Source organism: Marmota flaviventris, chromosome 18 (genome assembly GCF_047511675.1).
Source record: "Marmota flaviventris isolate mMarFla1 chromosome 18, mMarFla1.hap1, whole genome shotgun sequence".
Lineage (NCBI taxonomy): Eukaryota > Metazoa > Chordata > Mammalia > Rodentia > Sciuridae > Marmota > Marmota flaviventris.
The window spans coordinates 61,400,089-61,419,403 of NC_092515.1; the positions used below are offsets into that span (position 1 = coordinate 61,400,089).

General features: G+C 54.2%; 2 protein-coding genes across 3 annotated transcripts in view; one reads left to right on the forward strand and one right to left on the reverse strand.

Moving 5' to 3' along the window:
* The first annotated feature begins 24 nt into the window (after positions 1-24).
* Positions 25-7,978, forward strand: Map1lc3b (microtubule associated protein 1 light chain 3 beta). 2 transcript variants are annotated; one of them, XM_027933070.3, is made up of 4 exons: positions 25-171; positions 4,140-4,195; positions 6,930-7,036; positions 7,545-7,978. In XM_027933070.3, the coding sequence occupies exons 1-4, from the start codon at positions 108-110 to the stop codon at positions 7,717-7,719; spliced, it is 402 nt and encodes a 133-aa protein (XP_027788871.1). In that variant the 5' UTR covers positions 25-107; the 3' UTR covers positions 7,720-7,978. The 2 variants fall into 2 exon arrangements, with proteins under 2 accessions (XP_027788871.1, XP_027788872.1); XM_027933071.3 differs by having other exon boundaries at positions 28-147.
* Positions 7,979-9,644: 1,666 nt separating this feature from the next.
* Zcchc14 (zinc finger CCHC-type containing 14) overlaps positions 9,645-19,315 on the reverse strand; it is a 60,694-nt gene continuing 51,023 nt past the window's right edge. The window contains exons 8-13 of the mRNA XM_027933325.3: positions 18,876-19,158; positions 17,388-17,479; positions 16,826-16,953; positions 15,996-16,136; positions 14,465-15,916; positions 9,645-13,268 (exon numbers count right to left, since the gene is read on the reverse strand). Of these exons, the coding sequence (XP_027789126.3) occupies positions 13,213-13,268; positions 14,465-15,916; positions 15,996-16,136; positions 16,826-16,953; positions 17,388-17,479; positions 18,876-19,158 (2,152 nt within the window). The 3' untranslated portion in view covers positions 9,645-13,212. The remainder of the gene's footprint in view (positions 13,269-14,464; positions 15,917-15,995; positions 16,137-16,825; positions 16,954-17,387; positions 17,480-18,875; positions 19,159-19,315) is intronic.

The following is a 19,315-nucleotide window of genomic DNA, read 5'->3' on the forward strand; positions in this document are numbered from 1 at the left end:
TGACGCGGCGTGGGTCACCTGACCCGGCTGCGGGCCGAGGAGACACAAGGGAAGTCGCCGTCGCCAGAGTCGGACCCGCAGCCGCCGAGCCCGGGACCTCCAGCATCATGCCGTCGGAGAAGACCTTCAAGCAGCGCCGCACCTTCGGTGGGAGCCGGGGGACCGCGGACGGTGGGCCGGGCGGGCGGGGAGCGGGGGCCACAGAGGCTGTGGGGTCGCGGGGGCTGTGGAGGCCGCGAGGGTCGGGGGGTCGCAGGGGGCGGCGGGGACCGGGGGTCATGGGGGTCGCGGGGGCCGGGGATCGTGGGGGTCGCGGGGGTCCTGAGTGCCAGCTGCCGTCGGGGTCCGCGGGCTGCAGCCGTCCCGCGCCCTCTCGCCTTGCGCAGTGGCCGGCGACGCTGGCGCCCGAGGCCCGCTTCCCCCCGCGACGGGGTCGTCCCGTCCCCAGGGGTCTTGGAGTGTCGCTCCCAGGCCGCGAGGAAGAGCTGGAAGCGGGGACCGTGCGAGGCTCGGTCTGCGTCCCGATGGTGGCCGCGCCAGTTCGCGATCTCCGGTCTGCCTGGTCCCGGGGGTTTTCTCCTAGGTCACCCCTGTCCCCGACCCGTCTCAGGCCTCTCTGTCACTTTGCAGAAAGGTGCCAATATTTGGAGACCCGCCTTGCGCCGCGGCCCCGGGAAGGCGGGGGTCCAGGGGCCCCCGCCATGGAGCCCGAGACGCTCCCCCGTCCCCGCGGGCGGGCTGAAGCCCAGGTGGAGGGAACCAGCTCCGCGCTGCCCCGAGGGTTCCCTCGCGGAGCGGATCAGGGCTCGCCCTAAACCGTCCCTCCCTTCTAGTCTAGTCGCAGGGTGGGGCCCGGGAGGTGGCGCTCACCGCCAAGGCCGCTGCTCCCTCAGCTCCCACAGGTAGCCTTCGATGTCCGCCGAGGATGTGCGGAGTGGGCCAGGGCGAGGTCAGCAGTGTGTCCTTGCAGATTTTAAGACACAAATTTGAAAAATTAAAATTGAGCAAATAATATTGGATTCAGTCTTCTCAAATGTGATTTCACTCCATTTTCTTCTGGGTGCCCCAGTTTATTTAGCGAAAGATCTGCTTTGCAGGCACTGTTCAGCCGAGACGTTACTGAGGATGGCAAACTTGGGTCTCAGGCTGCACCTGTGGAAGTGTTTCTCCATGGAAGGGTTGTTGGTGCAGAATAAATAGTGGACAGGCGGACTGCCAGAGTCGTGCCAAAGTCAGAGGCACTCTGAGAACACCGCTCAGCCATGCAGAGTCTGGGGACCGTCATGCTTCCCTCTTGCTCAGTGAAGCCACTCTGGAGATGGTGAGAGCAGAAGGTGCTGCAAGTGCTCTCTGGGTAGAACAGGCACACTCCTGCCCTCTGCCCTCAAGGCTGCTGAGGACTGGAGGGTGGGTCTCCTTGTGCCCTTGGAGTAGTTCACATCCACTGTGCTGCTTTTCCTTCAGCTCCTGTTATTAACTGTTTTTCTTCTTATTAACCGTCTTCTCAGTGCAAGGCTGGGAGTGGTGGGGACAGGGGTAGAAGACTGAGGTGGCTGGAGCAGGGCCCCGGCTGTCCCGCCAGTCTGCAGCGGCAGATAGATAGTAAACAGTCATTAAAGTGCCAGGAAGAATGTGGCGTGAAGGCATTCCCTCCTGTGTCGGTGTGCTGGGTGACACTTGGCCTCCTTCACACCGTCTCCTCACAGGAGGGGGCTCCAGCTGCAGGCCAGTGGGTTCTTCCATGTTCCCCCACCTCAGCCAGCTGTGCAGTGCTTTCCTCCGCAGGCAGTCCTGGTCCCTTTGTGCCTCTTTTCCACCTCTAATGGAGGTCGCCTCTGTTTTGATTTTGTGGTTCTGGGGATTGAGCCCAGGGGCACTCTCCCACTGAGCCATACCCTAGCCCTTTTTTCCCTTTTTGAGACAGGGTCTCCTAAGTGGTCCAGGCTGGTCTGGAACTTGTCATCCTGCTGCCCTGTCCCCTCAGGTCATTGGGATTACAGGCTAGCACCATCACACCTGGCTCTTTTCATTTTTGGTGCTGGGACTGAACCCACAGCCTTGCACACACCAGGCGAGGGCTCTCCCATTGAGCTGCATCCCCAGTCCTGGACCCTTTTTTAAGAAAAGAACCTTTTTATTTCTTCCTTTCTGTGCGTACCCAGATAGACTTGTTTTCTGGTGTTTTAAAAGAAATCCCCTCAGCCTGAATGTTTCCATTTCTGTTTTTTTCCACATTTTTTATTGGTGCATTACAGTTTTTCACGTGGATGGGAAGTGCTGTAAGGTATTGGTACAAGCTTTCTTTTTCTTTCTGTCTAGCTTCAGCATACAGCTTAGAACCCTTGACCTGCTGAGTTTGGCTTATTTCACTTAACATGGTGATCTCTAGATCCATTCATTTTCCTAAAAGTGATATAATTCCATTTTTCTTTATGGCTGACAAAACTCCATTGTGTGTATAGACCACATTTTCTTTATCCATTCATCCACTGATGGTCACCTGGGCTGGTTCCAGTTTGGCTGTTGTGAGTTGTGCTGCTGCCAACACTGGTGTGGGTAGGTCACTGAAGTAAGATGGCTTTGATTCTTCAGGGTAAATGCTCAGGGGTAGGGTGGCCGGACCATCGGGCAGTCCTGGCTAGTCTTCTGAGGTGCCTCCGTGCGGATTCCTACAGTCGTGGCACTGATTGACAATCCCGCCGACAGCTTCCGTGTTCCTTTTTCTCCATGTCCTCTCCAGCACTTATTACTATTTATATTCCTGATCCCACTTTTAGTTTACCACTATGAGCTTTAAAGTGTGAATATGTCCTCGAGTGTGTTGAGAGCAGTCTGTTAGAGTGGATTAATTGAATTGAGGTTTCCCTGCGTCCTGAAGCAATCCCCACTGACGACTTGGAGGGTGGACGGGAGTCAACCTGGAAGGCCAGCACCTCTCTGGGGAGGACAGATGGGGAGCCCCTCACCGGGAAATGGAGTGGTTCAGGGTGGAAGCTGTGAGGCTCACTGTTTTTGTTTTTTGTAGTCTTTTCTCTTGGGTCCGCTCTTAATAATGGCTGAGTGCATCTTGGCCTTGCTGCTTGCTCTGTGGGAATGCATACTCACACCCAGGGGTTCGCAGCTTCCCTGTCCACGGAAAACACGTTTATATTTAATAACTTATCTTAAGTTGATTTTAAAATATGGGAGGGGAAAGCAGAACCTCTGTGCTCTACTTCAATAGATTTCATAAAAGGTGATGCTGAAGTCTTTTTTACATCCAAATGAAATGGGCAGTATTGGAATGAATTTGTGTTGGTAGAGCAAACCCATCTTTTTTCTGGAGCTATTTCCTCAAGAAGTTCATAACATTTAATTGCAAATACCATGAGAATGAATCCTATTCAAAATTGAGGTCATTTTGTAAAGGTTTGGTTGAAGGTTTTGGGTGATGCCATCTTGATCCTGTGTCTGTGCACTGCTTTGGAATGTCTGTGCTCCATCCTGGGGATAGAGCACACACCAACACTGCTGTGCCTTGAGCGGCACCCTGCCCACTTCCCGCCCTGGAGTCGGGTCTGCCGAGAGCTCCCACGACCCTAACCCAGTCGCACAGAGAGCCTGGCACAGTTGTTGAAAAGTAGAAATAAGTGATTATATTGAAAGGGAGAAGTGAGATTCTTGGAAAATATTCAACAGAAGGCTTTGTACTTTAAGCTTTGATTTCCTTTAGGTACTGAGCAAAACTGTCAAAAACTCAAATAATTCAAGTACTTTTCCTTTCCATATTCCTTTTTTCTTGCGCAGTTTCTTTTCCCTTAGGTGCCATATCACTGAAAAGCTGGAATTGATAAGAGAAAACCTCTCTGAATAGTTTGTGGTTCATAATGGATTCCTATTCCAAATTGAATCATGAAAACTGAACAAAAATTGATTTTAAGCTGGGTGTGGTGATTACACCTGTAATCCCAGCAGCTCGGGAGGCTAAGGCAGGAGGATCGCGAGTTCAAAGCCAGCCTCAGCAACTCAGTGAGGTCCTAAGCAACTCGGCGAGACCCTGTATCTGATTATTAACAAAGGGCTGGGGACGTGGCTTGGTGGTTAAGTGCCCCTGGGTTCAGTCAGTGCTCATGCCTCCTCCTCTCTTCCTCTCCCTGCAGAACAAAGAGTAGAAGACGTGCGACTCATCCGCGAGCAGCATCCCACCAAGATCCCGGTAGGTCCTCGGGGAGAGGAGAAAGTGACCTGCATGCCCCACTTGACAGGGCCTCTTCAGGGGTCCTCGGACACAGACCCCGTGTGCAGCCTGGGTCACATTCTTCCTGCTAATCTTATTTCACTGCCTTAATGTCTCACACTTCACAAGCCCAATGTACTTATTTGAGAAGAGAGGGAGAGGGGGCTGCAACCGTGGCTTTTTTCCTGTTGGGTACTGAGGATGCACCAGGGCCTACGTTGCGCCCTGCCAACTTCTTCTTTTGTTTTTTTTTTTTCCTTTGTTTTGTTTTTGGTACTGGGGATTGAACTCAGGGGCACTTAGCCAATTCCCAGCCTTTTCTGTATTTTAGTTAGAGAAAGTGTCTTGCTGAGAGTTGCTGAGGCTGGTTTTGAACTTGCAGTCTTCCTGCTTCAGCCTCCCAAGTCGCTGGGCTTACAGGCGTGGGCCAGTGCCTGTGGCCTAGCCAAGCCAACTATTTAATTATGCCAAGACGTCCTCCCTGTCTTCTACTGGAGGCTTGGCCAGGTGACTGCTGGGGAAAGTGGGCCCTGGGCTTCACCAAGACTGCTGCCTGCAGGTGCCTCAGGGGCCCCTCCCTAGTCTGGCTGCCTGCAGAAGGCGGAGACCACCTGCACCCTCAGGCGCTTCTGGTGTAATTGCTGCCTGCCCAGCAGTGTCTCCTAGCTGCATCCTCTGGTGGCAGACCTTGGATGGGCTTCTGGGCATAAGGTCTAGAGCAAAACCATTCAAAAAGAGCCACCTTTGGTCCAGACAGGCCCAGTTCAGGCCTCGGCGCAGAGTTCCCAGGGGCTTGTGGCTGGTTACTAGGTTTCTGGGAGGAGTCCTGGTGCCCTCCTCTTAACATGGCAGAGGAGCCCAGATGTTGCACGTGTTCCCATGACTTGGGTCCCTGGGTGCCCAGTGTTGGCTACACCCTCTGCCACCAGTCCCTCGGCTCACTTGGAAAGAAGCTCACCCCACTGCCAGCTTCTAGGTAGTCTTAGTTTCATGTGTGACTTTCTCACTGGTCAGTTCATACTGAACTGAGAGGGGGAAGATGGTGCATCTGAGGGTTGGGCCCCGAGGGTGCACAGCACTGCCGTATAGAACACACTGTGTCTCCCTGTGCTGGGTGGACATTGCACTTTGTCGTCATGCTCAGGGGTAAGGAGTCACCCCAGGCGTGAGCTCCCCAAGCAGAGCCCTCCTAGATCGAGGGAGGCTTTTGTGGATTTGAAGCTTTGCTCTGCTTTTGAGCACCCGCGGGTCTGCACACTGGCACTTGCTAGCAGCTGGAAGCAGACAGCTGGCCAGGAGCCCTCCAGGACTTTTGCAGCCTGTACACGCTGATGGCCAACTGTCCTACTGCAGCACCGAGTTCCTGGCACAAACTCTTGTCTGCACTTCCACACTGGGGACACCTGAGCAGGTGTGAGCCAAGCTGTCACGGGTGGTGCCTGGAAAACAGAGCAGTCAGAGAACTCTGGCAGCGCAGCTTCAGACCCTCTGTGCAGATGCCCGGGAGCAGAGGCTGACCCCGAGTGAACTGCTTCCTGGGCCACTCTTCAGACCTGGCCAAGGCTGTCATCCCATGCTTTCCCATCTCTCCCCAGTTAGACAAATGAAAAGGACAAGAGCCAAAACGTGGCCCCGCAGATCTTAGTTGAAGTGTCCTCGCTGGGTGGTCAGCCAGGCCTGACCTCAGCCGCAGCGCTCCCTTAGCAAAGGCTGCCGAGGTCCTCACCTCATTCTCTCATCTCTTCTGAGCCAAGACCAGAGCCGTCACTGCCTCGGGGTCCTCCACGGCCGTGTAGACCCAGGCGCGTGGTGTCTGCACACTGCTATCTCCTTGTGGATGTCACCTGTCAGTCTTTTTCTGGCTAGGCTGATTTTTTTCCTCTTGCGTGGTGCTGGGGATGGAACACAGGGCTGTGTGCGTGCTCCGGATCCTGGCAAGAGAGGGGACAGCAGCCCAAGTGGCCTCCTTAGGCACAGAGCCTGATGTGTCCCCTCTGAGGATCTGCGTGCAGATGAGCATTTACGTTAAGAGTCTATCCTGGTCTCTCTGCCATTGCTGTGACAGGTAGAAGTACCATGTAAGGAGAGAGTCTTTGGCGCTTGGTGAATGCAGATGGTGACAAGGCTCAAAGGCCCATCTGTGGTGGGATTGTGTAGCAGCTCAGAACTAAAAAAAAGAAAACTTTCCTCTTGGAAGTGTGGCGAGAAACTTAACACGTTAATATCAGTCCCTAACACGGAGCCGTTTCCTTGCCCGTGTAGTTCCACGTACTGTAGCTTTTGGTATATTGTTCTGGTGCCGGGGATTGAACCCAGGTGCTCTACCACTGAGCTACATCTCTAGCCCTTTATTTTTGAGTCAGGGTCTTGCTGAGGTGCTAAGGCTGTCCTCAAATTGTGATCCTCCTGCCTCTGCTCCTGGGTCCTTGGGATGACAGGCGTGTGCCCCTGTGTGAGGCTGAGGGTCTTTTTCTGACGAGGTGCTGATTTTGTATGGCTCCCAATTCAAGCAGAGCAGCTTTCCCCACCTGGTGGTGGCCCCGGTTCCTCTAGGGTTCCTCTACCGCACATCCCGCCAGAGACCAAGACAGAGCCGGGAAGCGCTCGCTCGCTCGCTCAGGAGAGCCGTGCCGAGCCTGCAAGGCACGTGCCCGCTGCGGCTGGGAAGCATCTGCCTTTCCTGCTGCTGGAACGTCGCCTCTGGCTTCTCTAGGTGATAATAGAAAGATACAAGGGTGAGAAGCAGCTGCCTGTGCTGGACAAGACCAAGTTCCTCGTGCCCGACCACGTCAACATGAGCGAGCTCATCAAGATAATCAGGTACTGCTGCTTTCTTTGTCTCATACTCCTTGAGTGGCTGTGTCCACTTTGGGTTCTGCCAGCCTAACGAAACCACTGAGTTCTTCCCTGTTTCTCAGGTGGGCCACCTTGGGTCCCTTCTGATCCGTCCATAGCATCTAGTACAGATGTTGTTTCTTTAAAATGTCACAGTTACTAAAGTTGGGTTCAGCAAATGACTAAAACAAATGTCGACACAGTCATCTGTACGGGCTTACATCCGTTTTTCTCAGGGCTGTGTGGACGGCATCATCCCGCCTTCGGTGGGGTGCAGGGGATGGCACCCAGCGTGGCATCCTGGTGCCCACCAGCCTGCTCCTCACGCTGCAGGGTGGGGAGAGTGCTCAGGAAGGGCCAGCTGGTCTGCGAGGGGGATGCTGGTCCTACTCAGCTAGACGCAGCAACCGCGAGCTCTTCCACCTGCGCTTCTGTGGTGTGAAGGTCCCCGTGAAGGCTGGCGTCCCCTCTTCACGTGGCTTTCTTTCAATAGGAGGCGCCTGCAGCTCAACGCAAACCAGGCCTTCTTCCTCTTGGTGAACGGCCACAGCATGGTGAGCGTGTCCACGCCCGTGTCGGAGGTGTACGAGAGGGAGAAGGACGAGGACGGCTTCCTGTACATGGTGTACGCCTCCCAGGAGACGTTCGGGAGCGGGTTGGCCGAGTAGACCAGGACCCTGCGTCCAGCTTTCCAAGCCCTTGCCAAGGAGAAAAAGGGATGTCGCCAACTGAGACTCGTGAGCTCACCCAGTCACAGGCCATGGGGCACTTGTGTTCCACCTGGGAGCTTTAGGGGTTGTTTTTGTATTTCAAGCAGAAAAACGGAGCTACAAGTGAGCACACTCAGCTTTGGGAACCTCATTATTTAACCTAGGCATCTTGTCTTCAAATTTTAGATGTTTAAAAATAAAATACTTTGCATCCTAAGTTGCCAATAAAATAGACCTCCAAGTTATTTTAATGCTCTTCTGTCCCCAGTAGGAACGGGCAGGGCATTCAGGTTGCCCCGTCTCTCCAGGTCCTACAAGGGTTTCCGCTCAGCTAGAGCAGTCTCCCTAAGGGGACTCTGCACGGGCCCCAGATGCCTTTGCTTTCACAGAACAGGGCCAAGGGAGCTGTGCAGAAAGCACGGATGCACAAGGCTCAAGGTTCCCGTGTCCCAGCTGCAGCATGCCAAGAGTCCACACCCCCGTCCGAGCCAGAAAGTTCCCTGGTCTCCTCTCTGCTTAGTCAACACAGGAAGTCACCACTGCTCAGTAGGAAATGGGCCCGGAACTGAACTGTAGATCTAGTTTCTTAAAGCCTGTAGAGTAAAGGGGCATTTTTTTTTTTTTTTTCTATTTTGGGTTGTCCCTGTTCTGAGACCTGACTGGTGCTTGCTTTGTAAGTGACCAGCAGTGTGACCGCAGCATGCCCACCGCCCTTAGGACACAGTAGAAACCAGAGTGGTGGCCAAACAGGACTGGCACTCAGAGGTGATCCTTTGCCTTTTGGCTTAAAGCCACAGATAACCTTTTTCATGGTTAAGTGTGTAATTAAAACGTAATTAGAAGTTGTCAAATCCCATTAGGGTTCCCTCACTCTACTTGCATGTCCAGTGGGAAGCAACCCTCCAGATCCAAGCCCCTAGCTCTTCTGGCTGCCTGCGTGGGGCTGTCTCCCTTCCCTTCATCAGGTCACAGGCACCCTTGTGCCTGGAGTAACCCAGCAAGAACTGCACCAGCAGGAGGAAAGGCCCAGGGCCGCGCCCGCTGCCTGGGCTCCTGGTCACGGGACCCCACCCACTCCCTGCTGCATTGTCTATTTTTACATGATGAAAATTCTCAAAGCCTGTTGTTCCCATCGTATCCACCACTGTACCTGGGATTCTCGGGACTACTGTGTGAGCAGTCAGATGTCTCTAATGCTGCTTTAAAAAAAAAAAAAAAACATGCTCAGAGGCAACCTTTGTTCTGGGGTCTGTAAGCAGATGCATTTCCAGGCATTGAGTGAATAAAGGTAACTGTCATCAACGCTCAGGTCCGTGGGTCTGTCTGGGAACCCGATCGCATGCAGTCAGCACCTTGCGCTGAGAAGCATGGGAGTGCTGATGGAGGGACGCCTCCTGCGGCTTCTGTGTCTCTGGTCAGGGCCTGTCGCTGGAGAACCTGGGGTGGGCCTGCATCAAGAGGCGGCGGCGGGGGCGGGGGGGTGTCTGTGGGAACAAACACCAGGCAGCATAGACTGGCCCAGCACTGTGGGCAGCTGCTGGCCCCTAGGCAGCTCTCCTCTCAGACAAACAGTGGCCACCATTCTTAAGAACTCTGCCCCAGGTCAAGGGTCCGTGCAGGGAGAGTACCTTGGTCCGCTCTGGCCGCTGCCATGGCCAGAGGGGCCTCCCAGGTGCTCTTTCCATGGACAGCCAGTGGGCGCCAGGCAGCCCCTCCAGCAGGACTTCAACCAGGGGCAGCGCTTGAATATGGGTGGACATGAGTGAGACCCAGTGTCCACGTTGTCACTCTGGGAAAGAGATGGAGAGCCCTGGGGTGGACTGAGCTGTCTGAAAGGATGTGTGTGCTGTGTGCTAGGATAAGAGACCCGATACAACTGCTGAGACTTTTTTTAAATTTTTATTTTCAGTACATTAAATTTACTCATAAAAACATTCTAAAAATGTACAATTTTTCCTTTTTAACAAAGTATAATAAAACATAAAAACCCCAAAAACAGAATACTTGACATTTACAATTCAAAATCAAATTAGCGGAATATTAAATATTTACAAAACTATATCTTTTAAAAATATTTATAAAGTTACATGCAATTTTGTAGAATTGACAAAAGAATGGCTCAAAAATGGGAGATATTCCTTCATTCCTAAAAAGAAAGCATGTCCAATAGAAGCTGTGGAGGTTTCAGTCTCGGCACCAACGCCTCATCTCTGCGCACAGGAGGAATGACCCGTGTGGCCACCGTTCCCTCCCCGTGTGAGCAGGGTGGTGGCCGGCCTTGTGGCCTTCACCAGCACAGTAGGTGGTTTTCTGGAGTATTGCAAGAGCGGACCAGAGACCTCGCTCAGCCTGGGACTGTCCAGCATCAGCCTCCTCAGACCCATGGCTTTCAGTGTCACCTGACATGTTCCTTGGAAGTCACCTGCATTTCAGGAAGCACAGCCAGCTGCTCAGGTTCCACAGGAGCATCCTTAGGGACGAGGCTGAGCAGGGAGACGGTTCCCTCATGGCCGGCATTTACCTGGAGGTGGACTAGATCAGACAACACTGGGAAGTGGCGAAGGACGGGAGGGGTGCGGAGAGGGCCCGGCGGCCTGTGCCCACAAGGAGCACCACCAGGGCCCGATGGCAGAGAGGGCAGGCACGCTCCACCCTGAATGAAGACAGGCCCCAGCTGCGGTGTGGACATGCTGGCCTGTTAACACCCAGTCACTTGTGCGCTCAAGAGAATGCTCTGTCTTAATTGTCATTTTAAGTGCTAGCTCCCATTTCCTCAGTGCTCTTCAGCAATTAGGAGTTTAACGTTAAACACTTTCCAATTTTCCATATTACTGTGAAATAAAAATTAGAAAACAAGGTATAAAATCGAGTATTTTGCTTTAAAAAAAGAAAGGTTAAACAGTTCTATCCTGGCACTGTTCTACTTGGATCTGGACATTCCACTGTCTCCATTCCTGGAGCTAAAACGCAGGGATAGAAGCTTGAACACGTGGCAGGCTCCGAAGAGCACAGGGCCACGCTCGCCCACCCGGTTGGGGCACCGGTTTCGGCAGGGTGGCTCCAGAGGGCCAGGATGCTGTGGTTTCGACCGATGGTGGAGTACTCCGGTGAAGTGCAAGGTGCTCTTCGGGCTTACTGACTTTGGTTGCTTTGGAGAAAGATTCATCAGCCAGCGCTAACTGCTAGCCAAGGTCCTCGTGTCCAAGCACGGCTGCACCTGGCACGGGCCTGTGGGTGGGCGGGATTCCCTCTGCGCGCTGCTCTCACGCTGGGTCTCCTGGTTCCTGACTGCGCAGCCTCCTGACGACCTCACACCACACACTCACCTTCAAAGACAACCGGGGTGCTCCGAGGCGGGGACCCAGCCATGGCAAGGTCAGGACTGACGCACCGCACACTGAGTGTCACACTTCAGACGGAAGCTTCTATTCTAAGTTTTTGTTACATTGGGGTTAACCTGTAATATTTATCAAAACAGTCCTAAGGGTAACAATGACACTTTCATTCCACTACACTGACACTAAAACAAAAACTTAAATAAGGTTTTCTTTTGCTATGAGACAGTTTTCAACAATTTCACTATGTTGAAATAGGATTTATTTAAAATATTTCTTTGTTTAAAAAACCAAAAAATTTAAAAGTTTGGCTTTCAGCACATATCCAGGCCGCTGTGACGGCCTTCAGAAGTATTAAAATCGTAAACATCGATGAACACTCTAGTCTTCTTGAACACAACAGGACCAACTCCAGTCTGGTGCTCTTTAAGGCAAAGTTGTGTCAGCTCTTGATATTTGATGTTTGTAGTGTTGGGCTAAGAGATCTGTGAAGCCTTCCCTAACAGCTGTCATAAGAGGCATCACCGTTACTTCCAGAACTGTATGTAATACTGTGTACCATGAATAGAGAAGAATACAGAGGTCTGTCAATTCTGCATTGCATAGAAATAAAACTCTACTAAAATAATACTACAAAACTACTAAAAGCCTTTCATAAAAAATGTAACAACTTTCTGCTTTAGTTTCCACAAAGCCAGGAAACTGATCTAAAATTTGAAGCCTCATACTCAAATGCCTTACATTCTAGGGCATTCTTTTGATTTACACTAATTTTGTATGAAGCTGATTGTCCCATTTCAATACAGAATGGTCTGAATATTGTGATTTTTCTTCTCAGTATTCAACTGGAAAATCCCTGGCAAGACTCTGCCGACCAACGTTACTATTGAAGGTTAAATAATGTCACATGAGCAGAAGATTCCCTTTATCCTCGAGGGCTAAGTCCCCAGATGCTTCCATTCCAAAGGGCTGAGATGTGGACATCTATAGCAAGGGGCGCTATTTCCTACTTAAAACAGGACTTCTCCCAGTCCCAGGCTGTGTCTGGTCTGTGCTCTCTCTGTCTCTCTGCCTTATACTGAAGTTTTCCAGGCAATTTTTAACGGAATTAGCTATCAATACACAGCCTTAAAAAAAAAATTAAAAAAAAAAAAAAAGTGACAGGAGAGGTCAGATCTTCTGCTCATGAGCCATAGGACTGGACTGCTGTTGCAAGGTCCCACTATGTGTGCACACATCAGCAGGAAGCCCTGGGGCCGGGTCCTTGGAGCCCATGTGAGATGGTGACGATGAGCAAGTGGAGTTGGGAACGCGACCCACAGAGCCGAGCTGCTCTGCTGCTGTCTCTGTGGAGAGCGGTTCGGAGCCGCCTGCGGTGCGGTGGAGAGGGCCAGTCTCAAGCCTCAGCAACGACTCCTGGGACTTGGACCCTTAGAAATGGAGCTGAGAATGAACAGTTTCCACTCACTAGCATCGTTTACATCTGTCTGCAGGAGGAAGGACGTACTAAGACCTGGCTGCATGCTTGGCACGTACCCACTGTGCCAACTCCACCCGCAGCCAGGTCTGCCCTGACGGGACTCAGGAGTCTGCAGAGGGCTACGTCAGGTACATTCTTCTGTAGTGCAATCCTTAGAAATCCCAGAGATTAGTGCCTATCACTTTAGGAAAAAAGTAAAGCAAAACAAAGTTGACATTTTCCCTAACCCAGGGGTGTCGAGTCCATCTGGGGGACCCACTGGAGGACCTGGACCTGCAGTCTGATCAGGTCGCGCGTAGCTGCCCTGGAACTGTGTGAGCCTAGAAGGACCAGCGATGCGATGTTCTTTGGGAGACAGGAAGTCTCTGCACTGTAGCCAGGGTGGAGGTGGACAAGTCACCGACACGGGCACGGAGGTGCCCCGAGGCAAGTCCTGACATCAAGCTCCAATCTAGGATTTTGGCAATAAAATTGGGTTTGATGCACTTCTACACTAGATTTTCTATCCAGTCTAGTAAAGTAAAGCACCTTTGGATTAAAAATATTAAGCTCAACAGCAACTAGACGTCTCAGTTTTGTATTTAACTTTTCTTATGTCTCCATGGCTTAATAATGTTCTGTTGCCAGAGAAAAATATCAGTCTGTGGAGTCCAGACTTTCTGCTGGAGGGGCATATTTCAACCTAAAAGTACCTGGAGAGAAAGAAAAAAGAGGCAAATTTGAATCACTGCAAAATCACAAGACCACCGACCTGTGCCGTGGCCTCCGGAGTCTCCAGGCAGGACTCTGGGGCTGGAGATGTGGACAGCCTGACCAGCTTCTCCCACCCCCCCACACAATGAAGTCGTTTCACAAGTCTTCAGACCCACCCAGGGACAGAGGGGCTAGAGAAAATGGGGAGGCCCGGCCAGCTGGGCATGCCTTAGGAGATCCCCGAGGTGGGGGTGGTGCACAGGATGCAGGTGCAGAGCCCACGGCCACCGCCCAGCCTGTGACTGGACCTCCCAGGTTACAGGTGCTGGTTTCTGAAAGCTCTCTGGGTGGTGAGGACAAACAGGCAGGTCTGTGCAACCTCAAAAGAAGGTGCTGGAAATCTAGAGAGATGGTGACTTCTCAAGGTCGCACCTCATGGTCAGAGCTGGGACCAGCTTTCCCAGTCCCCAGGTCAACCCTTCCAAAACACATAGCAAGAATAAACCTGGTGTAAAGAGTACGTCAGACCCACGTGAAATCAAGGACTAGAGGAAATTAGGAACACAAAAGCAAGGCAGGCAAGAGGGACAGCCTGGCGAGACACCACCCGCCACCAGCACACAGCCACACCCCAGGCGCAGACAGCAGGGCGGCAGGGCCCCTGGGTCTAGACTGCCACGTCCTAACCACTCCCACGGCAAGACCCAGAGCCCACAGGGCCCCAGATATGAGGAAACACTCAGAGCCAGGATACCCCTCTGGGGCACTTACAGCATCATTTACATCTTCATGCTGTTTCAAAAAGGTTTTAAAAATTACTTTCAGCTCTAAGACAAAGAAGTTTAATCCAGGGGCAGTGGCAAATGCCTGTGATCCCAGCAACTGGGAAGCCTGAGGGAGGCGGATCACAAGTGCCAGGCCAGCCTGGGCGACTTAACAAGACTGTTTCGAAATAAAAAGAATAAAACGAACAGGGCTGAGGACGTGGCTCAGTGACACAGCGCTTAGGTTCCCTCTCTAGTACCACACACAGAGACACAAATAAATAAAACTAAAAAGAAGAGAGGTGACTATTATTTTCATAAAGCCGAGCACGTGCGTCTCTCCAGTGGTCTGCAGCACCTGCCGGCCGCGGGCAGTGGCTTGCCCTGGGATGCCCAGCTGGGTGCAGTGCCCAGGGGGCACGTGTGTTTACCTTGCCGGTTGAAGTCCATGGACGGCTGCTTGCAGTCCTGGGCGCGGTGCCCTGTGGCCCCGCAGTTGTAACAGGACAGATTCCCACTCTTTTTGTGACTGGAGCCGTTGCTGCTTCCCACCAGTCCCTGGGTCTGGTAGACCCCTGCTGTCCCGGCCATGAAGTTCTGCATTGGTGGCACAGCAAATGTGGACTGCCCGCCCAGGACAGGGTCGGGAGTCACGCTGCCGCTGTAGGGGGCGTGCACAACGGGGAAGGTGGAGCCGCCCCCGTACTGCTGGGGGCTGACGTAGCCATTGCTGCACACGGGGCTGAAGGGCAGGAACGGGAAGGTGAACATGGAGGGCCCGGAGAAGGGGTGCTGGAAGTAGCTGGCGTAGCTCACGGTGAGGCCGCTGGAGCCGCAGCTGCCGCTACACCCGCAGGACGTGCACACCATGCAGCCGGGTGGGGGCGGCGCGGGGGCCGGGGGGGCCGGGGGCTGCTGATGGTGGTGGTGGTGGTGGTGACTCTGACTTGAGGAAGGAATGTTTCCTGCAGAGCCACCACCACTGTAGAAGCTGCTCTCAGGGGCGGAGGAGAGCGCGGGGCTGGAGCTGGGGGCGGGACAGCTGGGCAGCGTGGCCGCGCTGGCGAAGGAGGTGGAGGGGTGGCTGCTGGAGGAGGCAGTGTTGCTGTTGGCACAGAAGCCACCCTGCAGAGGGCCCACGGGCACACTGCTCACTGCGGAGAAGGCAACTTTGGTGTTGGCTGTGTACAGAGCGGTCCGGGGGTTGATTATTGCAGGCGGCACGCTGATCTGCACGTTGTTGGGGCAGGACGTCTGCCCGGAGACAGCAGCGTCGGCAGGGACGGAGGATGACAGCAGCAGCTTGATGGGCGGCCGGGCCACGTGCAGGACAGTGCTGGGCGTCCCTGTGGCAGCTGTGCTGGTCTCCACTGCCAGTGCTGGCTGCTGCGCCGTCTTCAGCACCCTGTCCAGAGTGGCTGCGTGCACAACTTTGGCCCGGGGCCCAAAGGAGACAGTGGGTGACACGGAGCTGCCCTCTGAGAGTCCGGAGAGGACCTGCACGGGGGGATGGGGCGTGGACGAGGGCAGGGTGTCGAGCACAGCACTGCCGAAGCTCTTGTCCACTTTAATGCCACTCCTCGGGCCAGGCCCTTTGCCCCTCTCTTCCAAAGACAAGAGCGAGTGCACGGAGGACGAGAGGAGCTTCCCGTCAGCGCCCCCTCTGTCCGATTTGTGCACTGCACTCAGCATTCTGATGGGTGCCAGGTGCGAGGCTGTGGGTAACAGCTGTGGGGGCAGAGGGTGGTGGCCTGCCGGGCCGCAGCCAGCCTCGTTTTGCACAGGCAAGACCTGGGCCGTGGGTCGGGCAGAGCTCGAGGGGAAGTGACTCAGCAGCATCACGGGCTTCTCCTTATCACAACCCTCTAAGTGCACGTCCACACCTGGGGATAGAAAAGAGCAGTCACCGCCATGCGAGCCAGGACAGGGCGGGCAGCATAGCTGGTCAAGCGGGTGCCTTACGTCTGTCGGTCTCCTCCGCGCTGTCTGAGCTCTCTTCCCGCGCCTGCACACCCATGGGGCTGGAGGAGGAGCTCGAGTACTCCGAGGAGCTGCCCTCCCGGGGCATCTGGTGGGTGGGCGGCTCCACCTCCACCCGCAGCTCTGCGGAGAAGGCACAGGTCACCTTCAGGGTGGCATCCATGTCCAGCACAGGGGGCTGGCAGAGTGCCAGCCAGCACCAGCCCACTCTCAGCCACCACCCGGAGGTGAGCCCTTTGGGCACACCCAAGAAGGCAGGGACAACTGCCACCACAGTCGGAGCCTCCCCCTCCCAACTGCCCACGGCCTTGTGGGGAGGTGGGCAGCACTTAGGGCGGTGCCCTGCTCCCCACAGACCACGGAAACATGTCTGCAGGGCTGGGTGCTGCTGGCCTCCACAGAAGACCAGGCTGAGCAGCTGGGAACAGACCTGGCACCTGCCCTTCCCTCAGGCTACTCTTGCTACTTGTACTGGGAGAAGGAGAATCTACTCCACCCTGTGACAAAGAGCCACCGCACAGGTGTCCCAGCCTTTCCCAAAGAGGGAGGGAAAGGAGCACGGCTGGGGGGCTGGCTCCTGTGGTCACGTGAAGACGGCCCCGGGCAGGTTCATCCTGGCCACCTCCCGAGCTCCTGTCAGCTTCTACCCACACGGTTTCAGGCAAGTCCCCATGAGCCTCCCTCCTGTCGTTCCTGGTCCCCATGGAAGTCAAACAGAGAAAGGCTGGCCTGTCTTCAGTGGTGGGCAAGCATGGCGTGAGGCACCTCGCCACCTGCACATCAAGGGCGGCCCAGCTGTGAGCCCTCCGCACCTGCAGCATGGCCACCTCGCCCGGCCTGCACGGGCCCCACGTGGCTGGTGGGGGGCACTCGGGCCACTCCGCTGCTGGTGACCAAGGTCGGGGCCGAAGAGTTCAGGCACCGCCGCTCCGACTTCTCCCTGCAGAACAAGGTACAGGAATAGTGAGTGTCCATTTGGGTTCCTGGTTCCCACACTACCCTCGGACCTCTGCTCCATGAGACCCACGCCGAAGGCTAAAAGGGATTCTGATTTTCCTGCCATGCCAAGGCCACACCTTGGCATGTGGTCACCTGAAGACGGCCCCGGGCAGGTTCATCAATTTTATTGTTTTTTTAATGAATTCATTACCATTATCATCACATTATTAAAATATATACTATTATCATTATTGTGCTTTCTTTTGTTTTTGCAGGACTGGGGATTGAACCTAAGTGCTATATCCCAATCCTTTTTATTTTTTATTCTGAGACAGGGCCTTGCTAAGTTGCCCAGGCTGGCCTCGAACTTGCAGGCCTCCTGCCTCAGCCTCCCGAGTCACTGAAGACATGTTTAGAAAACCACCTCACGCTTACTTTTCGAGCTCCAGCTGAGTCTTGAGCTTCTTCTTGGCGCCCATGGTCAGGGACTCAAACTTGTTGAGGTCTTCCTCAGTAAGGCTCAAAAACTTGCATGGGAGAAACCAATTACAGAGTTACCGAGACTCGGAACCGGAAACCAAGGACTCGGGGCTGAAAGTGACATGGCCGGGGCCTATTGACACATCAAGCCTATGCCATTAACAGAGGACTTGGGGACAGGACATCGTCCCCTCACTAAGTGACCTGGTGTGAACCATCCACTATTCCACACACCTTTTCAGCAGAGACCTGGGCTTCTGCTTACCTCCCGCACAGATGCCGCGTGAGGGGCACCTCTGCTCGGCACAGGCCAGTCACCAGCATGGGTGAGCTACGTGGACAAATGACTGGAGAAGTCACAGTCCCACCTGCTACAGAGCTGCCCCTGGCAGCAGCACCCCACCCCCCGGGACAGCCCTAGGGAGACACGGTCCCCTGGGCACATGCCAGCCTCTGTGGCGGGGGCAGCAGCATAGGCAGACGGTCCTCCCTCAAGGGCACCTTCCCCTCTGCAGGGTCGCAGGGGCCGTCCACGGGGCAGCAGGTACTCTAGCTCTCACCTCGCACCACAACCTGCTCTGCAATCTAGCCATTTCAACCCACAGGCTCAATGAGAAAAACTTAAAACTGATCAGTCATCTCTCTTTTGGGCGGGGACTGAATCAGGGGTGCGGTACTACTGAGTTACATCCTCAGTCCTTTTTATGTTTTTTTGAGACAGGGCCTTGATAAGTTGTCCAGCCTGGCCTTGAATTTGTGATCCTCCTACCTCAGCCTCCCAACTGGCTCAAATTACAGGGCTGTACCACCCCCCCCCAGGTCATAGGACCTCATTTTTAAGACATTTATAAATCCAAAACAGAGTATTACAAATATACTTAAAACTTGATTTTGCTTTGTAGTAAAAACTTGATTTCTAGGTTCAATAGCTGGGTTTTGGACACATGAAACTTGCAGCTACCAACCTGTCCTGTCCAGCGGGGGGAGTTCAGAGTCCAGATACCTTGTATGGGTTAATTTAATCAGTGGCATGCAGACTAGAAACACTTCAGAATCTTTAACAAGGGAACAATGCTCCTGATCCACTGCTCTATTATAAAAACCAATCCTGTGAATATGCCTCAAAGAAGCTGCATCCACTGCTCGAGGCCTGCCGCATTTCAGTGGCTGGGCTGAGGGCATGGGCTACACAGGATGTGGACAGATGAGGGTGGTGCATACGGTCCACAGCGGGGCTCTGCATGGGGCCACGCTGGTCTCAGGTGCGGTGGGTGGATCCCTGGAACTACATATGCAGCGACCTGCCTGTTCACAACAGATCCGGGCCGCGTGATCTCTACCTTAGTCCTTCCTCTCCACATGACCTCCAGGGGCAAGGTCAGGATACAGGCAGCTAAAGGAGCACTGACCACACGGGCACAGCCCACACGGGAGCCTGCGTACCTTCTCCATGGTGAGCTGCTTAAAGACAGGGTAATACTTGTGTAAGCGCAGCTTCCTAAGCCAGTCTAAAATTCCATTTTGCTCCTGGGGCTGAGGGGCCTGCAGACTGGAGGGCATCAGGATGGCAGGCGGGGCGTCCACCTGGGCCCGGTAGGCGAGTGCCGAGCCCGCGCCCCCGGCGTGGGAGCAGTGAGGCAAGGCAGCAGCTGCGCTGGCCGAGTGCTGCAGATGGTGCTGGGCGCCGCTCTGGGAGGACGGGATTCCGGCCACTCCACACACAGGCCTGCAGGACAGGGGACAGGCAGGGGCACAGAAACACTGTTTTCCAAGACTTCAGCGGCACCGGGCACTCTCCTGATGGCCCCCACTCCTGCCCGGCACACGCTGTCCGCCTACCATAAACTCTGGAAATACCAGCGCCCTCTCTAGCCCCCACCTCA

Excerpts from the sequence above, each read along its gene's own strand:
- Map1lc3b (XM_027933070.3), top strand. The coding sequence starts at position 108 with ATGCCGTCGGAGAAGACCTTCAAGCAGCGCCGCACCTTCGGTGGGAGC. Across the intron at positions 172-4,139 it reads GAGCCGGGGGACCGCGGACG|AACAAAGAGTAGAAGACGTG; the intron begins GTGGGCCGGGCG and ends CTCTCCCTGCAG. Across the intron at positions 7,037-7,544 it reads GAGCTCATCAAGATAATCAG|GAGGCGCCTGCAGCTCAACG; the intron begins GTACTGCTGCTT and ends TTCTTTCAATAG.